This window comes from Mixophyes fleayi, chromosome 11 (genome assembly GCF_038048845.1).
Source record: "Mixophyes fleayi isolate aMixFle1 chromosome 11, aMixFle1.hap1, whole genome shotgun sequence".
Lineage (NCBI taxonomy): Eukaryota > Metazoa > Chordata > Amphibia > Anura > Limnodynastidae > Mixophyes > Mixophyes fleayi.
The window spans coordinates 92,117,989-92,140,024 of NC_134412.1; the positions used below are offsets into that span (position 1 = coordinate 92,117,989).

A 22,036-nucleotide genomic window follows, 5' to 3' on the forward strand; every position below is an offset into this window, starting at 1 on the left:
CATTTGGTTTTCCATGTTGCTTGTTTAATACCTGCTTCCTCTCGCTTTGTAATTCTAAAACGTTATTACTGAAGCATTAGAGTGAAGCTCACGGGGAGATTGGAAATGTCTGTTGTAGTACAGCTGTGCAGCAGCCAGGGGGCAGCACCAGTGACGGACGGGCAGTGTCCGGGTATTCAAGGAGCACCAAGTGACGCATTGATGAGGTATTGTGAGGTCAGAAGAGGGCTAGGTACAGGTAGACGGAGATGAAGACGAGGTTGGTGGTGACACTGACCACCATGCAGCCGCTGCTTAGCGACATGCTTCCAAAACCTGCAGGGTAAAGTAGAGGACAGTCAATACAATCTGCACTGGATGGGTCCTAAATCTGCACCCCTAACTGGCCCTAATTTGGTGTTTGAAGCAAATATAAGAGCCATGGACTGGGTGTACTGCACCCCTGCACAACACAAGGCTGGCACCCAACCTCCAAGAACAGGGGGTAATCCCTAATCGCATAAAGGAAAGTGGACAACCCCCTTAAATTATATAAATGAAAGACACAGCAAGTTTCCTACCAGATTATATCTAAATTAGATGAGAATAAAAGACCATAATCTGGACAGACGTAAAGTAGACACGTTTGCTCAGAAATCATAACCTGGCTTTAATCATCAGACCGGCAGCTGTTTATGTGTCACCAGCGACCGTCAAGTCTGACACTGAAAGAAACCAACGTATGTTGTGTGCGTTGAGCATAACGTCTTATAGCAAAGTCCGATTTGTACATTGTTCCATTTGCAATTTTAAGTAACAATTGAACATTGAAGGGACAATAATGCATTATTTTGCTGTAATAAATCTAGTTTTCCAGCTGCGTAATCGGTCCCCTATATAGAATATAAATGGATTTATTGGTCACACTTCCCTCTTTGCACGCTCCTGATGTTCTGAACGTGGTGGATCAAACATCGATGAATGTTGGAGGATACAGACTAACTTTGAGCATATTGGGCATTTAATTAGCGCCCTCTAGTGGAGGACATGATGGACAGATGGCACTCACCCTTCCAGCTAGATGGAGAATCCAGGAAGGCCGTCGTCGTGTCCACTTGACAGGCGGAGGAGTGGGAGGAGTTCTCTTTCCTGTGCGTCGTGTTGCTGGATACGCTCCCAGCTTGTGCCGATGGCTTTGTGTTGTCTGTAGAAACAAATAACAAGGTGTATAGTGTGTGGGGTTTACAGCGCTCCGGTAATAACATATTAACCCCTTCGCTGCTACGGCAGCTTTCACCCCAGGGCGGAGCCTATTCTAGCACTTTTTGGGTTCATCCCATTGTGACTTTTAGTGCTGCACCCACACAAATCCACAAGACTCGTTATTGGAAGACTGCACCATTACCCAAGCCTCCGACGCACAGTAGATGCTGGAAAGTGTCTCAATAGTGTAAAATAACTCATTATTCATGTAGTTACCAACACAAAGTTGAGCAAACTTGAGAGGGACTGCCAGACAGACAGACAGACTAGCTGCAGATCTCACGGTGACACCAGCGCCTTATGTGAACGGGTTGACGTTACATATTTGTATTCCTGGCATCCTCTACGCTACTCCCATTGTTTCTGTGATTTTTCTTTATTTAAAGCCATCAGATGAGTGCATTGTGAAGGTTGCACAAAACAAATATGTGAGGAAGGTGTAACATTCAGGAAACTAGACAGCCGACCACATCAAACCAATTATCTCTGTGGCCTGTAATGCACCATAGTTTCCAGGAGGTGGCGCAAAAAGGAAGATTTTTTTTAAAATGTTTCTTTACATATCGAGATTAAAGTTGTAAAAGCAGACCTGTCATAACTTTCGGTACAGCCGCCGGTCTCTCCGTAACAATGGAGTTACACCATGCTTAGGGTACTCATCTACCCCCACCTTATTACATTGCCTAGCAGTGCTCCTCATGGTGACTATTCGTCTTATCTTTCAGGGTATCGACTTTCGAGATAAAGATCCCAACACAGTGTACAACCCAACATACCCAGATACTCACTGTAAGCCTTTGTGGCAAGGAAGGGGGTGAACTCCTGTGGACACAGGCTGCTATCGGGGTGGTACATTTCATCCAGGCTGTGTTGGGTCTGCGTCCTATCCAGCTGGGTAGCCGACAGGCGAAGCTTCTGCCCCTGCAGGTTAAGGCGGGCAGGGCTAATCAATGGGCGGCGATGCTGCAAGGATCCAGAGCTGGAGGTGGCAGATCCGGCCACAGACGGGGTCGGTGATGGTAGAGGGGAGGCAGCTCGGCTTCCAGACAGCAGGGGAAAATAATCTGGGGAGGGGGACAGACAAGGAGAGTTCAACAAGTGCTGTGGACATGCCACGGGCTACAGTGATTGTCTGACAGATGTCACATCAAGGTACCAGGCTGGTTATACACACAGGTCACACAATTCCCCAGATCCAACTTTATATATCTCGTCTCTCACCTGACCCCGGAGAATCTTTATAAGCCGAGGATCGAGATGCCGGGCGGCTCCCACTGAACAGATATCCAGAATCTAGAAAACATAACAAGCAGCTTCAGGATAGAGACTGAGATATCAACCTTCCCCCCCGATGTCTGGCGTCTCTCACAGATGTTCTCAAACCCAGTCCTCAAGAGCTACCGACAGGTCACGCTGTCAGGATATCTTTCTGTAGAAACTGACCCAGAAGAATAGATTTCCTCACCTGAGCCTGATTAGCATTTGAGGACAGAGTTTGAGGAACGTTGCCCAAAGAGTGCTTGTAATATAAACCAATCGCACGGCACCACTTTGTGTGTGCACAAAAACCAGAGCACCTCTCCAGTGAAAGTTAGAGAATAAAAGCAAATGTGTGATTGTTAGACAGTAAATAGTCCTGTTGGTGTTTGTAGGACAGAGTGTGTAACTTCATATAAGAAGAGTAATCTGGAATAACATGGTTAACAGTACACTTGACATTTCACTAGACATTTCCTGGACACATCTGGCAGTCACACAATCCATCTGCATACAGGGCCTCAGTGACACAGCAAGGCGGATTGTCACTAGTACTTCAGGAAATCTAAACTTCCTCCATTTATACAGGGAGAACCCTCTACACGTTTACTGCTCCCAGAACATCTCACATGGTGCCTGGCACTTGCTGCTAGCAAACGAAGCTTTGTTACACTATATAAAAGGACACTGACTCTACCAATATGGATTCCATATAAATACATTTATACGATTGCATATACGCTCTTTAGAACTATAAAAGACGCCAAACATTGGAACACTTTCCAGTGATTGCACCCCTTGGTGTATGTCAATTATATCTAGTACCAGTAGGAAGCGCGTCATCCTAAAATCTAGTTACCCCTAGAGCCAGACTGGTCCATTCTTTTACATCTTTCCCCTTGTTTCGAATATCAGTGTACGAACCTCTTCACAGGTATGTAAACCATTATTCCATTCCAGAGTTACATAACCTGTGGCTCTCCAGCTGCTTGGGAACAACAAGTTCCAGCAAGCCCAGCTACTAAAACTATTCTAAACACGGAGACCAACTTCCTAGCTGTTACAAGATAAAGATCCCTGTACCAGAAACAAGCGGATCATCCAGATACGGTAAGTGAGGAACAAGACCTGGATTCGGAGAAGATGACTTTCTTACATACCAATCTACAGCAATTAGCAACCAAAGTATCAGACACACAGATGTACAAGACTTCAACACAAGCAGCAGCCAGAAATCAAGCTTGGTAGTAAACTACAAGCCACTAATGGAAGGAGTGATGGAGATGACAAGGGATGGGCACCCAGTGTCGCCCAAGGACAGTCCCTGAAGGAACTGACCCCAGATCTTCCACTTCTCTATTCTGTGCAGACCCCAAAGCTGAAGGACCATTGTCAGACAAATGACACCTACTGCAAACCACTTTTGAGGTCCAGATCAGTTTGACATTTATGGTACTGAAAATAAATTTAAAATCTCAGAGGACAAAGGATTTGGGAATATGAACTTCTGACAATATCTCACACTAGGAGCCGGCCTCAGATTATCCCCTGGATTTATGATACTTCAGAAATCTGCTTATACAGAGTCCGAGGTCATCACCTTCGGGAACATTTGCATTTTAAAAGTTTATGGGGTTTTGGTTTTTTTTCCCCTCGTTTGGAGGAATAAAATACATAATTATTCTTTTTCACATTAGACCATTTAATCCTGAACTGCAGATTCAGCAAATAACTAACAACTTTCTTCTGTCTGTTTCCTCTTCGTTACACCTCTTTTTATACTTAGGAAATGAAGAACAGGACATGGGGGTGGCATTAGAAAAGTGGATAAGGATTTACCTGCCCGTGCGAGGGACGGGATGGTGCCCAGTGACAGGGCTCGGTTCAGACGCCCCGGCAGTGAAGATGGAGACACTTTGCGGTGAGAGCGATAAGCCTGCGGGTTCAGCAACCGAAGAAGCCCCGGTGGGGTGGAGAGCAACGGGGTGGGCAGGTCTGGAAGAACCACACCGCTGTACACGCTGCCAAACGGAGAAACCGCATCACCATAGAGATATCTGCAGAAGGAAGGAGGCGGCTGAAGAACAACGACAGAACAAGTGGAAAAATACAATGTCCCCCATCTAGCGGAGAAACTACATGAAACAAGACAGGACTGAGTATAAGGGGGGTTTATGATCTGATGCCATGATCTAGAAGAGGGGTAGGCAACAAACAGCTCTTCAGGTGTTGTGATACTACAAGTCCCAGCATGCCTTGCCAGTAGATAACCAGCAGATAGGTGGCAAGGCATGCTGGGATTTGTAGTTTCACAACACCTGGAGAGTCGCAGGTTGCCTACCCCAGATCTAGCCAAAGAATTCAACACATCGATAGTTACATGTAAGGTTAATGAAAATTATAGACTATTGGTGAAAATCGCCTGACTTACCTCTGTGGGAGTCCATTTATTAGGCTCCTAAGCCCAGTCCTTAGGGACCCCTAACAGTGCAGGTTTTTCAGGTCATCAGTGACATAATTCTACCACCTGTGGATCTGTTACATTGTATCAGTCAGTAATGACTACACCTGTGCTCCAGGAGATCTGGAAAACCTGCACTGTTATTGTTCAATGAGGACTGGATTTGGGAAACTTGTGTCTAAGCAGCCATACTAATAGATTGTAAGCTTGCGAGCAGGGCCTTCTCGCAAGCTCACAAAAGTAGCATATATAGAGGACTAGCAGGAGATCTGAGGCTCTGACCTACAGTCTGAGACCGACACAATCCAGCACCTGTCTGTAACAACTGGCTCTTCCTCAGTAGCAGCATCGGGATGTTTGTTACAATGTATAAAGTGGATGTCTGTGTTTCCTATCAGCAGCTGTCTCCAGGGTGGTGAAGGGGGAGATGTGGCGTAAAACCAAAGAGTCTGTTCTCCAGCTGAGCAAATGTCAGAGCAAGAATATTATTAATATGCGACACCCAGAATACAAACTGCAGTTTAATCTTGTTGGCAATAAAATTGCCAACAGGGTTTATTACTTACTACGAAACTCAACCAGCTTCTTAAACAGAACATATTATACAGAACGTTGCTCCATATAAACATGGACATATCCTAGATGGGATGCATTTCATTCCTGACCATCATGGTCCCAGTTTCATGGAGGTCTATATTCTAAATATCAATTGTTCTTAATCAAGGAAACATGGAGAGAGATTCAAGACATATCCTGCGTCCGTGGAGTATAACAAACCAGATGCTATAAGCTGCAATCTTAGATGTAAGACAGAAGCGTGTGGTTTATGTCTGTTAGCAGCAGATGTCGTGTTCAACCAATCAGAAGGATCTATAGAAATCTAACGAACACCTGATGATGGAATGGAGGATCTCACACACACACACGTGTGTAGACACAGACACACACGTGTGTAGACACAGACACACACGTGTGTAGACACAGACACACACGTGTGTAGACACAGACACACACGTGTAGACACAGACACACACACAGACACACACACAGACACACACACAGACACACACACTAAATTGCATTAAGCAAAAAAAGAACTTATAGATTTACATGTATGCTTTCACAAAACATATATTTGTTAATGTTTTCATAAGCGATGACCTATGTATACACCTATCATTGTGAGATCAGATGGGACATTTGCAGAAAGTAAAAAAAAACAAAAAAACACCTTGTTGTTAACTCACCTGAGGTCGGCTGCGATTTCTCACATTCCGTTTAAAAGACAATATTTTTTTTCACTTTCAAACAACGTTCATGTAAATGTCCTACAGCAAGTACTCAATATATTCTATGTTTTGCTACCCAAGTCTTCACATCAGGCAGACATGTTTTATTTTAATGTCCCTGGGATATAAAGGTATCACCTGTCCTCTGCAGAGTAGGTCACAACACCGACCACAGAGAACACACATCTCCACCTAATGATATCATTATACTTGTAGGGACAAGAGATTCCTTGTTGTGGATATTACCATATTCCCTCCCCTAACTACCTATACCCAATCACAGCACACAATCCACTTAGACACAACTCCAAACCAGACACATGCTACTGAAGCTCAGACCTTGCAGAGTCTGACCCTCATCACACAAAGGTTACGTTCACCAGGCAGTCACTAGAATCCCTGCATTCAGCACAGACGCCAGGCTCCCTCCTCCCCCCACAGCCCAACAAGCGAGACACGGAGCCGTTACAAGCAGCTGTACCCTGTATACCCTCTGCCCATTGCTACAAATACTATATGACTCGTCTCCCTGTAATCAGTGTGATCTTCATTCCACTGCAGCTAAAGCACCCCAGGATCTCTCTACCCACTGCCCTCTCCTACCAGACTCCACTGCAGCTAGAGCACCCCAGGATCTTTCTACCCACTGCCCTCTTCTCCCAGACTCCACTGCAGCTAGAGCACACCAGGATCTCTCTACCCACTGCCCTCTCCTCCCAGACTCCACTGCAGCTAGAGCACCCCAGGATCTCTCTACCCACTGCCCTCTCCTCCCAGACTCCACTGCAGCTAGAGCACCCCAGGATCTCTCTACCCACTGCCCTCTCCTCCCAGACTCCACTGCAGCTAGAGCACCCCATGATCTCTCTACCCACTGCCCTCTCCTACCAGACTCCACTGCAGCTAGAGCACCCCAAAATCTCTATACCCACTGCCCTCTCCTCCCAGACTCCACTGCAGCTAGAGCACCCCAGGATCTCTCTACCCACTGCCCTCTCCTACCAGACTCCACTGCAGCTAGAGCACCCCAGGATCTCTCTACCCACTGCCTCTCCTCCCAGACTCTACTGCAGCTAGAGCACCCCAGGATCTCTCTACCCACTGCCCTCTCCTCCCAGACTCCACTGCAGCTAGAGCACCCCAGGATCTCTCCTGCCCTTTGTCCTCTCCCCATAGACTTCGCTGCTCCTGATGTCTCATTAACCTTGACCCCCCCACACCCTTCTCACAGGAGTCGGCTGTCAGATCCTGCTACATCCTAAACAAGATAAATCTGGATTGTGGAGATGTGTACGTGGATGATACGAATAGTACATAGACTATGGCTGACCCCGGCTTACATCTGTCCATTCTCTCTGCAGACTTCACCCCTCTCTGAACATTCACAGGCACTTATCCACCACCAGCTTCATTGCATTATACAGAAATCCTTATCACCAGCTCCATAGCAGCCTGTACGAGAAAACTCACGATTGCCCATAGTATGATATTGGGAGTCTGTATGTCCATTTAACTAGACAGAGTGTGTGAATGTGACAAATGTGGGCTGTGTGTCTTGTAGTGTTATTGTAGGTTGTTGCATTCTGTCATCTCCTGCTTATCTGCCTTCATACCCTACAGCAGGCCTGTCCAACCTGCGGCCCTCCAGATGTTTGTGAAACTACAAGTCCCAGCATGCCCTTCCAGCTATCAACAGGTTGTCTACTGGCAAAGCATGCTGGGACTTGTAGTTTCAAAACACCTGGAGGGCCGCAGGTTGGACAGGCTTGCCCTAGAGTATACCTTATAACACACACACACACACACACACACACACAGTTCTTGACATCACGGTAAGTATTCAATTAGCCAGGGTGCCTCCGGAACCTGAAACTGAGCGGAACACTGCGACTAATTGAATTCCTATGTATAAGTTTAACTCTATAAAGCAACAATCCCACACAGATTTGTTTTCTTTAAACAGCAAATATCTTTTAAGCATGCATCAGATATTAATGACTTGTACGATAGCTAAGAAACATTATGTCCTTTTCAAAAGCTCTCTGGCTGGCAAACAAACGGCTGCCAGACACAAATGGACAAAACACCGGATTTTTGTCATTGGATTGATGCACCACCCCTGGGGAGGGGAGGTGCATCAATCCTATGACATCAATCCATTGGGTTTCTCTTGCCAGTGAAGACACAGGAAAAAAATAAAATAAAAAGAATTAAATCCATTTAGCAGAAGCTGTAGGACATGTGCAACCCAATGAGTGCTGAAGCAGGAAATCCCCTTTCTGTGCATGAGAAGTGACTGTGTGTGATGGAAGGATACGCTGTATGAAAGCACGGCTACTGGACGCAGTGGTTGGCTCTATGGCCATTTATTTCAAAACAAAAAGCAGCTGCAATATAAGCAGGATGTACAGAGCATTCAACATAAGAGATAACAAGAGTGACAGAAGCAGAGGACGGCAGCCAGTGAGGACAGAGAAAGACACGGACCCTATAATGGAAACTCAGATTCACATCTCAAAACACGGTTCACATAACGAGAGGGTCGTGCGGAAAAACAACAAAATAAAACACAAAAAGTAAAAGTAAAAAGGTGTTGAAATGAGCCGGCCTGCTCCTATCATATCTCTGATAGCACCGATTGTACATTATACATGTTATTACGATCCTAGACAGCCGCCTCTATAAATTTAGATACTTTATAAGCAGCCTGTATCACTTGAACACCTTACTTACATCCATGAACATAGAGCTTCTGAGCTGTACCAATATTTAGCCCTTCAACTCACCAAGGAGTGACATCACAGGGGCATAATGTTGGCACAGCCCAAAATATGGCTGCCCCACAGTCAGCATAGGCAACAGGTACATTTAAAAAGCAAAATCATATATATAAAAAATAAAAAAAATTAAAAATTAATCATTCCTTTAACAACGTCCAATACATATTTCAGTTTGATTCATGATCGTTCCCCTGGACAAGACTTCCACAAACAGTCAGATCTCTGTACATTTTACAATATATGTGGCACATGACACCAATGAATCAATGGCAGCCTCCTTCTCGTGACTCCAATAATCTGACCTAAAGCTGGGAATAGCATTCAGTTATCTCATCAGTAGACGAGACATTGGCCTGTGAAGAAATCCTGAAAACATGTAGTGTGGAGGGGACATGTGGACCGGACTGAAAGCCTTAGTTTTACTGACACTAAAACAGTTTACAGAATATGTCAAAAGGACAAAGCATTTCAAACAATGACGCCACGGGTGGTAAACGCCACATCTGGAAGGCCGGCCGTGGCACGACATAGGTTCTCTATATAATATAAAACACAGAGCGAAGTGCTATAATCGCTTGTACTCAGTTTCACCAGGGAGAAGCAGCTTGAAAATATATCTTGTAACATTCACAAATATGTGAACATATAACAAACTTGTGATCTTTAATGTTGTATTTACACTTTGATGTTAATTGAGAACAATTTTTGTTATTGGGCATTAAAAAGTCCATGAGGCCTATTCTGTGTAGTTGTACCCCAACAGGTGGCCCTCCGAGCCGTCCTCTGTGGCCCTCCGAATCCTCACCCGCGGCCCCAGCTCCTTCCTGCTATATTGTCAGATCTGTATGTTATAATGTGTAACACTTCTGTAAAACACCTGCCGATATATATGTTACAGATAGCGGTCTCTTTCTTTGATTAAATGTATTGTTTTCACTTATTACCGAGATTAAGGGTAATGTGCGGCCCCTTTTGAAAGTTATAGGAACACACCATGCGGCTCCCGAACTCTATCAGGCAGCCCATGATTGCTGTACAGTGTTCATCAAGAGATCAAAGTGTGAGTAGACCTAAGAATAGTGATTGACAGTTCACCATACAAACCACTGTCAGTACTCCCAGTATGCTGCATCCAGGCTCCATCTGATGTTTGTAACTGGGTACTGCAAGTACAGACATGGGAGCCCTAGTAGTGATAGATAAATCACTATTTTCAGGCCTGTTAACACTTTGGGGATTTTCTGGTGTAAACAGACAGAACAGCACAACATAGGCTTGTTCAATAGGACATTGCACTTTTTCTGTCATTACAGAGCACCTGCCAGGCTGTAGAATTTCTATCTGTGCTCAGTAGAGTACTATATGCCAACACAGTGACTCTGCTGGAGTCGGGGAGCTCAATACTCTGCCCTGAGCGGCTTTCTCTCTACGTCACAGCACAGAGCTTGTGAGGCTGGGACTATGAAGGGGAGGAAGCTGCCTGGGTGCAAGTGTATAGCAATATGCTAACTCAAGTAGTTACTCTACGGTCTTACTGTATTCCTTGACGTTTATTTCAGGCTTGTATCCCCAGACTTATACAGTGCGCTAGGCACCAACTAATTATCCTTATAAAACAGACAGGTTCTCCAAGTATGATTTATACAGAAAATGCTTTCCCTAGAAACAAACAAATTAATAATCTCGTCCGAAAAAGCAAATACATCTTATGTCAGTCATCATATCTCAGGTTTAGTGTTACTGTAACTTGTCCAGTGTAGATACTTTCAGCTCTCGCACTGCACCAGATAAGTTACTTTAGAAAACTAAAAGATACATTTAAACAGAAACAAAAGACAAATCTCTTGCCGATCCTCACTTGTACCTGCTCTGTACACCACGGCTAAATAATATGGTTAAAGTAGTCAATTAAAGAATAAATATAGAATAAATAACACCACAGTATATATAAAGATAGTAATTAATTATTAATGTTATCAAATGTTTTATACTCGCCTTAGAATGGAAGTTTGTGAAAAGGAAATTCTGCGCTTACTAAACGTTCCATGATTAGTTTGTGCCCACTCTTTTCTACATCTTTAAACTCACCATGGGCTTAATATTAAACACCTCCCTTATATCACACAGTCTATTTGCAGACTAAAGCATCAGTCAATGTAAGTCCTGTGTCCACTGTGCATCCCTAGTAATACAAGTATCTAAACCAGGAATAATGAAAAAAAATATATAATAATCTAGTAAAACTTTGCCATTCTAAATGACATCCTTCATCCAACTGTCACTACACCAGCGGGTCAGAGGATTCTTATTCGGACAATTACAGTCTGACCCTGGGATCTAGTGTCCAGTGACAGGGGTAGGAGGGAGGGTGCGTGTGTGTGGTACTTGGACTAAGATTGGGAGCCTTTTGGGCTATGTGAATAGTTGACAGTGTCACTTTGGCCGTTGCCCCGACAGACCCAGGCAAATGTCCTTTACTAGAACTAGCAGAGTAACCCTGGTGGCTTTGAAATTGAGCCCATAATTAAAGTAGGAACACAAGTTTAGATTTTGTGTAATAAAAAGCGACACCTAATCTATTATTACAGTGACGAGGGGAGACTATAATAAAGTGAACTATGATTTAACATTAACATTTCATTAAAAAAAAGGTATTAATATAGGGAAACAACCTCCTTAGAAATCACATTTCATCATAAACATAGCACCTATAAATGCTCATCATGTCATCATCAGAAAAAGTTAGAGCCTTGATTGTAAAAAAATAAAAAATGGTTCCGTTACAAACCTGATCAGACACCCTGCCCCAAAATGATCACCAGAATTTTACATAAAAAAACCCACCTTACTGTAAGCCCTGTATTTATCGAAGACGTGGCATCTTTAAAAACAATTGAATATACAAATGCATCCTATTAAAGCCACAGAATAAGTTATCACAGCACAGAGTGACTTCTATAAAGGACAACAAGCTTCAGGTTTACAAAAAAACACAGAGATCCTCTCCCCTGTGATTTAGATCGCACAGGTTGACGGCTGTATATAGTAGAGTGAATCTGTCACCCCAATTAAAGACCAAAGACAATAACGGAAATTCAATGTCCATAATATCGGATCCAAGTGATAAAAAAGTAGCGCTTTGACAAAGAAACAAATTGCTACATTCACAATACAAAAGGGATTTCCCGTAATGTTAACAAGGCTGTAAATTACCATTGATTGAAGAGACGATTTTACCACTAGCCTTGACATCTAAAAAGAAGATTCACGCATCTGGGAGTACCAATATTTCTTGAAACATGACCTGTTTAGAAGTGCAGTCTTATTGCCATTGTAATTTAGTAAGTGTCAACGGTGGCTACCCATTGGCTGCAGAAAGGTCATGCAGCCAATAAGAATAGTCCAGGAAGTGCTAATGAAGGAAAGATTCCAAGAATCATTGTACTCGCAGATGGTGTAGTAAAATTAGACCGCAGGATATGGCCCTGCAGAGACTCAATAATACAGAGATGATGAAAGGACAGTGATGGGGGGCAGGGGATATGGGAGAGAAGAAAAGGAGAGAGGTACAATGAACAGCTGAGATAGGGAAGCGTATTCATTCCGGTCCCAGGGTTCACTGCTCTGACCTTCGTGGCCGATGTCTCCGTTGAGCCGTTGCTTTCTGCATGGCCACCGCGGAAGTAAGGCCAACTAGACAACACAGGGAGGTGGTACCAAGCTTGGCAGTGTCCATCCAGGTGGGCGACTCGTTCAGAAAGTAGGTCTCAGACAGATAAAGCCCCGTCACCAGCATCCATAGGAACGATGAAAATGCATCAACCCTACGCATCCTTAAATAGAAAATGATAAACAAAGTTATATAGGTACAAAAAAAGGGAGCTTTTTAAGTATAGTAGGTTAGGGGGCAAACTTAGTGGCTTTTCATGCAAAAAGATACTAGACGTAGGCCTGGAGATACATCGTGAGCCCAGTTGGTAAATCAACATGTCTAAGGTGACTCAAAATTAAAAAAAATCGTTGAAACATATAAAGGAGTTACTTAAAGGAGCTGACCTAATACGACCAGCGAAGATCATGGCAAAGACACAAGCCAAGAGCCCAAAAACCGTCAAGGCGATCTGGTGGTTCCATCCAAAGCGCCAAGCTTCATTCAGGCTTTCCAGTGTGTGCTCGGGTAGGACATCTAGGACCTTCTGAAAGAGGGAGGGTGGTCCTTCACCGTCTGGCTGAGGCAGGGTCTTGGGTTGTGCTTCAGAAATTGTAGAGGATTTTATGGAAAGAGAGAACAGGTCGGAAGAACCCAACCAGGCCATTGACATAAGGAACGCACAGCTGAGGAAAGCCAGGCAGCGAAGGACAATCACAGTTACAGGAGCTCGAGTGCACGAGGAACTTGCAAAACTCTAAAAAGATACAGAAGAAGCCATTATAGACACCAATATCGAAAGTAACAATAGTGAGCAGGATAAATGTCAATACATAAAACAGTGGTTTTAGGCACAAGAAATATTTCAAAAAGAGTTGAGGACATATGAGGGGGAAAAAAAGCTCAAACAACAAAGCATAGCATGTCAGTTTGCCACCTTTCAAACTTGCAGCGGTCATGCCAATGTGTGAATTTCCTGTAAAGAGCATTTCAGTTACACTGACGATCTCAATTTCATCACACAGCCCAGAGAACCATGCAGATGTAGGTGGAGACTTTGCAAGCAGCGAGTGGTCAGATCAGAAGATTATATACTTTGCTTTTATCCCGTTCTTCCAAAGAACATGTGATCCCTTTTTTCCAAACACTATCAACAACTGACTGTCATTCATAGACACATATCAACACCAATGGCCACCCTTGCTTTCATAACCCTGAACTAGACTGGCTGGGAACATTAAATATTGCTTTATAAGTTGATATGTTATATAATTGAAAGGTTTACATTTAACAAAACCTAGCCAGCTTGGTATGTTTTATTTGCTGAAACCAAACATCTTTAAAATATCTTGAGTTACCTATGAAAGTGCAAATGCCAAGTCTGAGTGACAGGTTTGAGGTCTCCTAGGTAACAGACATACTCTGTATGGATTAATAGCCATTCAGCGTCGCTTGCCCAGCAATGCCACTGGAAGCACACAAGACATGTTTACCAATTTTGTCTAATTACTTATTTATTTTTCCTACCAGAACCCAGGGGTCTTGGCACGGCCGGTACTCACCTGCACATAACCTTTATCCAACTCTTGGCGCTTGAATTGGTGGTTCAGCATGATAGCCCTCAGTTGTCTGTTTTGGTGTTTGATATAACACTCTACGGCTGCTTGACAAGGACGACACATCTTATACATCTGCTCCAAGTGGTGTTTGTATACCTCAATCTCCTCGTCATACTGATCCTGTAAACCATAGCGTAAGAGAAGACAAGTGAACCTCTGGTACCTCACAGATCTACACTCAACCAATCCTGATATAATGGGACCTAGGCTTCTTTACAGTAATAACATACACAAAAAAAGAGAGAGCAAAGATTTTCCCCCATACACCGCAAGCAGCCAACCTGCGATTCTCCACGAAACCAGAGCTTGCCCAAGTCTGCCATTAACAGAGAATCAAGAAGTCTGAAACTATAAACCCCAAACCAATGCAACTATTAGATACTGGTAACCTGCTTACATACAGTTGCTGTAGATATTCTGCAAATGTCTTGACAGTAAATATGGTTCATCAATTAGCAGAAATCGCAATCGTCCTTCAGCTACCAGCACACAGTTGGCATTACACAAAGTATATTTACTCTGTGCCGCTTCTGTAGGACCACAGATTCCCGGCGCGTTGAAGCCATTTAGTTCAAAACGGTGATTTTTTATTAAAGACAAAACCTGACCAGTTGTCTCTTTAATAAAATCGCTGTTTGAAGAAAATGACTTCAGAGCGCCGGGAATCCGTGGTCCTACGGAACAGACACAAACCTCTTAGTCTTTGTAGCCTTAAACATCAGCTACATTAGCTAGGTTTCCCTAAAGCAAGTTGGTAAAAACATTTAAAGTGGAATTAGGTATGAGGGCCATAGGCAAACGAGGGGGGTTTCCTGGTGCCTTGAAACCCCCTCCAAGCCTCTGGCCCTGTATAATTGAGGTGGCTGGACCCTGCTCCCGCTTCACACGGCTCTGTTTGAAAAGGGAGAGCTGCGTGCCCCTAACAGTAGTGCACACAGCATTGCCCATGGGGATAGGAAGAGTTGGAGAGCAGCCAAGCACTGTCTAAAATTATAGCTACGCCCACTGGCGGCGTGGTGTGGAAACCCCCCTCTACAAATCCTGTGTTTGCCCCTGAGGGCGATGAACAGAAAGAAACACACTGAAAGAATCTTAATTTTGCAACTTATTCTACTGAAACATGGAAATAAGCATGGAGTTGGGCCTTCTGTAGACATTAATTAATAAGCTGTGTTTTAAGTTATCTTCTACCGCAGTTTGAGCTATTTAAAAAAGGTATAATAGATTATTTTAAAACTTACACAGCAAAGAATTTGTTCCCCTTATTTCAGACATTTATGTAGTGTTTACATAAACTTATAAGAGGCAATTTGCACATGCAGTGGAATTAGGTCACTATAATGCTAGGATTTTTCTGCTCTCATCAGTAAACGTTTCCATTATCAGAAAGAAAATAGGGAATAAAATTGTCTAGTTTGGCCCACATTTCACATCAGGAACAGGCCATTAATGTTTGACAAGTTTTAGATATATAGAATTTAGGTAGAGTAAAGTAAATATTTGACCTAAATAATTATCATTTTGTCATATTAGTCAATTAAATGATGCTCAAATTAAAAAAACAAAACAGACACAGCTTTTCAGAATCAGGAAGTTGATCCAGGAAATTCAGGACAAAATCCCCAATGGAAAGGAAACCTTTATCTTTAAGAAGATCAGCTTTAAACTGTAATATGGACCACGACAGGTCCTGCAATAATTAAATGTCTGCAGGTTCATACAGTAGATTTTAGATTTCTTCCTTGAGCAGAATACACCGCATATAATGCCTCTAGGAACACTTACAGTCACTTATCTAACTACAGTAGCGAGAAGCCCTCCGCACAGCTGGTCACTCACCTCGTCCCTGGGTAAGAAGGATGCCAGCTGCTTGATCTTGGTGGTTTGGTTATTGTTGCACTTCTTACATAAGAGGAGCTGGCAGTTCACCCACTGCTGAGGTTTGGCAGTTTCGGCGATCAGGCTCTCGCCGGACACCATGTGGTTGAGGTGCTCGCTGTGCTGTGCCGGGATGGGTTTGTTGTAGTCCCCATTCTGCAGGAGAGAAAGAGCTGTTAAAAGTCAATTCCACAAAGCAGGCTACATAACTACAGGAGAAGGCACGCTGGGCTGAGCCGCGGGCGAGGGGCTATTGGCCATCATTGCTCTACACATTTCAGGGGGCACAACTACTTATGTGATCACAGAAATACGTATTACGGTGTCCGCGATATGTAATCTGACACTGATGTGTATGTATTATTAATTATTAATTAATTTTTATTTATAGGGCGCCACAAAGTATCCGTAGCGCTGTACAAGGACAAACAATGGCACAGTACAAGGTGAAACAGCACAGTACAAGTAACAGTAAGCACTATAACTCTGGGGGCTCAGGCACAGCATGAAAGAGAGGGAGGGAGGGGAAAAGTGAGTACAGGCAGGTAACTATGGCCCAAGAGGGTGGGCACGGATGACAGGTTGAGAGTCCCTGAGGGGAGCGGAGAGAAGCGAGAGGAGACAGAGGGCAGAGGGACTGAGAGGAGGTGAGCTGAGTAGCTGGAGAGCGCAGTTAAAAGTGATGGAAACAGAAGGTAGGAGAGCCCTGCTCAAAGGAGCGAACAATCTAAAGGGAGGGGAAGACAGACAGACACATGGATGAGACGGAGAGACGGGAGAAACGGAGACGGAGTCGAGGAAGGGGGAGAAGGGAAGAAGGGATGAGAGAGGTAGCCGACCGGTGGGAGGTTAGGCATGAGACTGGAAGGCTTTAAGGAAAAGGTGGGTTTTTAATGTTCGTTTGAAAGAGGACAGATTAGGGGAAGTTCTGATGGAGCGGGGGAGCTTGTTCCAATGGAGGGGAGCGGCGCGGGAGAAGTCTTGGATACGTGCGTGAGAGGAGGTAATCAGAGGGGAAGAGAGGCGACGATCGTTGGACGATCGCAGTGAGCGGGAGGGAGTGTGAATAGAGATAAGGTTAGAGATGTAGGGAGCAGTGGAGTTGGCGAGGGCCTTGTAAGTCAGAGTGAGGAGCTTGATACGAATCCATCTACACGTATGTTTAGCATTGTGTATACATTATGTACTTTGGCAATACAAATATTTCCTGCATAATGATGTATTAGATGCCATATAGCAGCTTCCTCTACTACTCGCAGTTCTCCTGCGGCGCCATCTGGCCAGGGACAGAACATCGCGCATAGAGGACACAATACGTAGCCAAGAGTTACAGTGGTTATTGAAGGCCGGGCCACTGATCTGTTTTAATCCTGCAGCATTGAAGAGAACCACGAGAAACTTTCTCTTTCACAACTGCTGGAAACTAAACATTCCAGGTGCTTTGGAGAAATGTCGATACTGCAAGTAAAGACGGGCGTGTCCGCCCTCCCCCCGCACGCAGGGCTGTAAATGTAAGAGGAAGGATCTGACAAGAGAAGGAACATTGCGTTGTATATACTTGTAACATGAAGTCTTCCAATGTGGATCAAGCTGAGTTAATACCTTATTACTCTGGGGCTTTAGTTCTAATTGCTAGCAGGTCAGTAACTAAATGGACCATACAGGGGATATTCAATTAGCTTTTCCGTCCGCAATTCCCCGCGAGTCCAGACACCACAACATCGCGGGTTTCCGTGCACACCCCATAGGGCTGCGAAGGGAAATCCGCGATGGTGCGGTACCGTAATGTCACTTTACAGGCACATCCGCACGTAATCACGGACGGAAATCCTAATTGAATATGGCCCTATATAGGTTTCCTCCATCTACATAGCACATTCCTCTGGGGCCTCAAAATTCCTTGCACAGTCCAAAAGCAAACTACGAGGTTAATAGGCTTCTAACTAAACGAATGTGGGTAAATATAGACTAAGCTCCACTGGAGCTGGTGGGAAAATGGTATTTTTATATTTACCGGTAAGTTTATTTCTCCGACACTGTAAGGTGACAGACAATGGGTTATATCGCATCCTCTAGGAGACAGAGGACCAAATAACAGTCTGGTGCCCGGTATCCTCCTCCCCATACAACACGCTGCTCGTCTGGATATTACAGAGTTTAATCTTTAGAGGAGTGATGACAACATGCCAGGTATACATTATAGCTGTATAATGACCGTCTGTTAATATAAGCCACACTAACAGCACATGCACTGCACGGTTGTCCACACATTCAGTCATGTGACATACATTATAAACTCAGCTTTGGGAATTTCCTGTGGGTTAGACGTGACAGAGAATGTCCGCCCCTTGCAATCTGCTGGGCGGAGAGTACCCATAACAGCCATCAGCAAATGCCCTCTGGCGATCACTTACCTCCTGAAAGCCATTGTATTGTTCACAGTTGGGGCAATCCCAGCAGTTCCGATTTCCATACGGCACCACCGTGTTCTGGTTACAGAACCAGCAGTTTACTTTCACATGTACGGGGGGTTTCCTATAGAATGGGACAGAAAAGTGTCACAACTAAAAGGAAAGGAAACAACCAGAGCACATTTTATTTGGTGAAAATATATATTATAGACAAAATTATTCATAGTCACGGACGCTACATGCCTCAAATGTGGACAAAGACCAGTTAGAAGCATAACATTCATAAATAATCAATACAACCATGTACAGGCAGCACAGCCCCTCCAGAAGTCACATTACATACTCCAAATTCAGAGCAGTAACATGTGAAGTTCTATAAAAGTGTGGTAAAACTATATGATACATGACAAGCTGAAGCCTGTCAGGATACACAACAAAACACGCTCCTCTCCTTCCAGACACTCCTTTTATAAGGAAAAGTGTGGTGGATAGAGTCAGATTCAAACTATCACTGGTATCCAACCTTCACAATGTAAACATGGAAGTGTTGCCCATAGCAACCAAACAGAATCTACCCATCATTATCTTGTACATTCTAGAACATGATGGTTAGAATCTGATTGGACGCGGTGTTAAACACCTTCACTTTACCTTTTTAGGTTTGATACATCTACTCCAGAAAGTCCGATTATGTTGATCTGTTTGGGTCACCAAATTACGGATGAACAATTAATTGCGAAATTAAGGAAGCAATTGTTGTGGGACCTCTAAGGTTACAGGGGAAGATGGGACACCAAGGGGTAAATGTATTAAACCGTGGTTATGTCAAGTCAACGATTTTCGGCGATTCTGCCCGCCATATTTAAACCGTCAATTTTATAAAAAGGCAAAAAAACGCGCTAGCTTTTGACTTTTAACAAAATTGTGATTTTAAATATGGCAGAAAATTGCCAACTTCACAAAACCGCAGATTAATACATTTACCCCCAAGACTTTGCTTAGATAACCATTCTCTTGAATTGCAAATGTTTACTACTAAAGGTTTCAGAACTATCCCTTTCACAAGAGACAGCCAACCATCCAAACCAGTTCTGTCCTACTGGAAAACATCCAGAGTAAAACATGGAAAGACAGGTTGTAACAGATGGGTAAAGCCTAGAAAAAAGATTTTTTTTTTTCTTTTTTTTATATATACCAATGAAAAGAAAAAACTTTAAACCCTCTTCCTCCTTTGGGGCGTAGTACAGTAGTCAGTACTCGCAGGAATTAAAGGGTCTGCAGTGTCCTCACATTCTGCGCCATTTGGAGGGCAATCTGATGGCTTTAGTAAAAGAACTGCTCATTTCTGTTTTATCAGTGCATAAAACTAAAAAGTTAAGTTCTTTAGTCATAAAGAAAAAAAGTGCTTAATTGTTGGTACGGCAACCTGTGAACTGATATTTTGACTTTTCTGGCCCCCTTTTCATAGCACCAGGAAGGCTAAGGGTCAAGTGGGATAAAGAGACAAAACACAGCATTTCACAAAAGCAAAGAGAAAGATTTACTAATTACAAAGGAATCACATACGGTGACCTGCAAATTGACCCCAATTTATCCTTTCAGCAAACTATGCATTTACAATGACTAGTTGGAAAAAGACTCATGTGGTTACAAATATTATATCATGTCCAAAAACATAATGGTAGGTTAACTGACTTCTAAGAATGGACCCTGGTGTATGTGTGGGGTGGGGGATTTGCTGTATATGCGGGGTGGGGGATTTGCAATGCAAGCTCCAATGGGGCAGGGACTGATGTGAATGGCTACATATACTCTGTACAGCGCTGCATAATAGATTGGCGCTTTATAAATAAAAGAGAATGAAAATCATAATGGCAAAATACTTGCAACCTGAACTAAGACCAGTGTAGACAGGCTAAATGGTGACCCCATTAAAGAAAGGCTGCTACAACTTACAGAATAATTCAAGATACTTAAATAGGACTTCTGCCTGAAATCACCTGTTGACATATCAAAATAACACTGTTGCTGTATGCTACAAATAGGTAAGCAACAGCCATAATCACTGAAAGAATCAACACACATTTAACAGTTTACATTCAGTGACAATTGTCAGTTATTCACAAAGTGACAGCAACAATATGTTTCAAAGTTTTCAACTGGTAATTTCAGGCGGAAGTCCTATTTCAAGTATCAGGATTTTATCTAGCACAGCGCCTGGCCATCTTGCGGCTCTCCAGGTGTTGTGAAACTACATGTCTAAGCATACCTTCTCAGTTATCTGCTGGCAAAGCATGCTGGGACTTGCAGTTTCACAACACCTGGAGAGCCACAGTTTGGCCAGAGCTGATCTAGCAAGTTTGAGTACCCAGTAAATGGATTTCAATTAGACAAAGTCATTTTTAAGTGAAGTAATGCTTTAACAGAACATGCATTTTGCCAAACAGTTGTAGTGCAACAAATGTTATCAGTGTGGGTACTCTGACAAATGGACAGATACAGGAAACAAAGAGGCCCAGTGAGAAGGTCCTTAAGCCTTGGCCAGATCACATAACCCCGTCAGGAAGATCTAGACAGCTGCAAATTACACTAAATGACAAACTACAGACGCCGAAGAGCTGCTACTTTAGGGTTCAGATGTGCCGGTCACATGGTGTTACCCTACCATTCCTTTTAAACGCTATTGAGTGTATCTTATAAGGTCTGCTGGAGCAGAGATTGAATAAACCAGTAAACTCAACCTTTAGTCACAGACCTCCCTATAATCTAAATATACATTAAGGCCCTGCGCTGATATATCACAGCAACTAAGCAGACAAAATGTTTTGTATGTATGTACATTAGTCAATAACAAAATGTTCGCAACTTCCAATGACCACGACATGGCGCAAACCACCCCCCCCCCCCCCCCACATCCCCTGACCATGATGATCCCTCACTTATGACCATAATACAGTATAACCCCAACACACATCTTCTGTACACAACACAGGGCGACCCCCCCACCCCACATACATCTACTGTCCATAACACAGGGCGACCCCCCCCCCACATACATCTACTGTCCATAACACAGGGCGACCCCCCCCCCACATACATCTACTGTCCATAACACAGGGCGACCCCCCCCCCACATACATCTACTGTCCATAACACAGGGCGACCCCCCCCACACATACATCTACTGTCCATAACACAGGGCGACCCCCCCCACACATACATCTACTGTCCATAACACAGGGCGACCCCCCCCCACATACATCTACTGTCCATAACACAGGGCGACACCCCCCCACATACATCTACTGTCCATAACACAGGGCGACCCCCCCCCACATACATCTACTGTCCATAACACAGGGCGACCCCCCCCCATACATCTACTGTCCATAACACAGGGCGACCCCCCCCCCCACATACATCTACTGTCCATAACACAGGGCAACACCC

The 22,036-nt window shown here is 43.9% G+C and overlaps 1 protein-coding gene across 1 annotated transcript in view; it reads right to left on the minus strand.

Annotated features, from left to right (window-relative positions):
- Positions 1-2: 2 nt before the first annotated feature.
- The window catches only part of TMEM201 (transmembrane protein 201), a 23,072-nt gene continuing 1,038 nt past the window's right edge, over positions 3-22,036 (minus strand). Inside the window, exons 2-11 of the mRNA XM_075190278.1 lie at positions 18,590-18,710; positions 16,137-16,331; positions 14,241-14,417; positions 13,086-13,435; positions 12,659-12,862; positions 4,339-4,556; positions 2,464-2,535; positions 2,031-2,306; positions 1,049-1,183; positions 3-315 (exon numbers count right to left, since the gene is read on the minus strand). Of these exons, the coding sequence (XP_075046379.1) occupies positions 218-315; positions 1,049-1,183; positions 2,031-2,306; positions 2,464-2,535; positions 4,339-4,556; positions 12,659-12,862; positions 13,086-13,435; positions 14,241-14,417; positions 16,137-16,331; positions 18,590-18,710 (1,846 nt within the window). The 3' untranslated portion in view covers positions 3-217. The remainder of the gene's footprint in view (positions 316-1,048; positions 1,184-2,030; positions 2,307-2,463; positions 2,536-4,338; positions 4,557-12,658; positions 12,863-13,085; positions 13,436-14,240; positions 14,418-16,136; positions 16,332-18,589; positions 18,711-22,036) is intronic.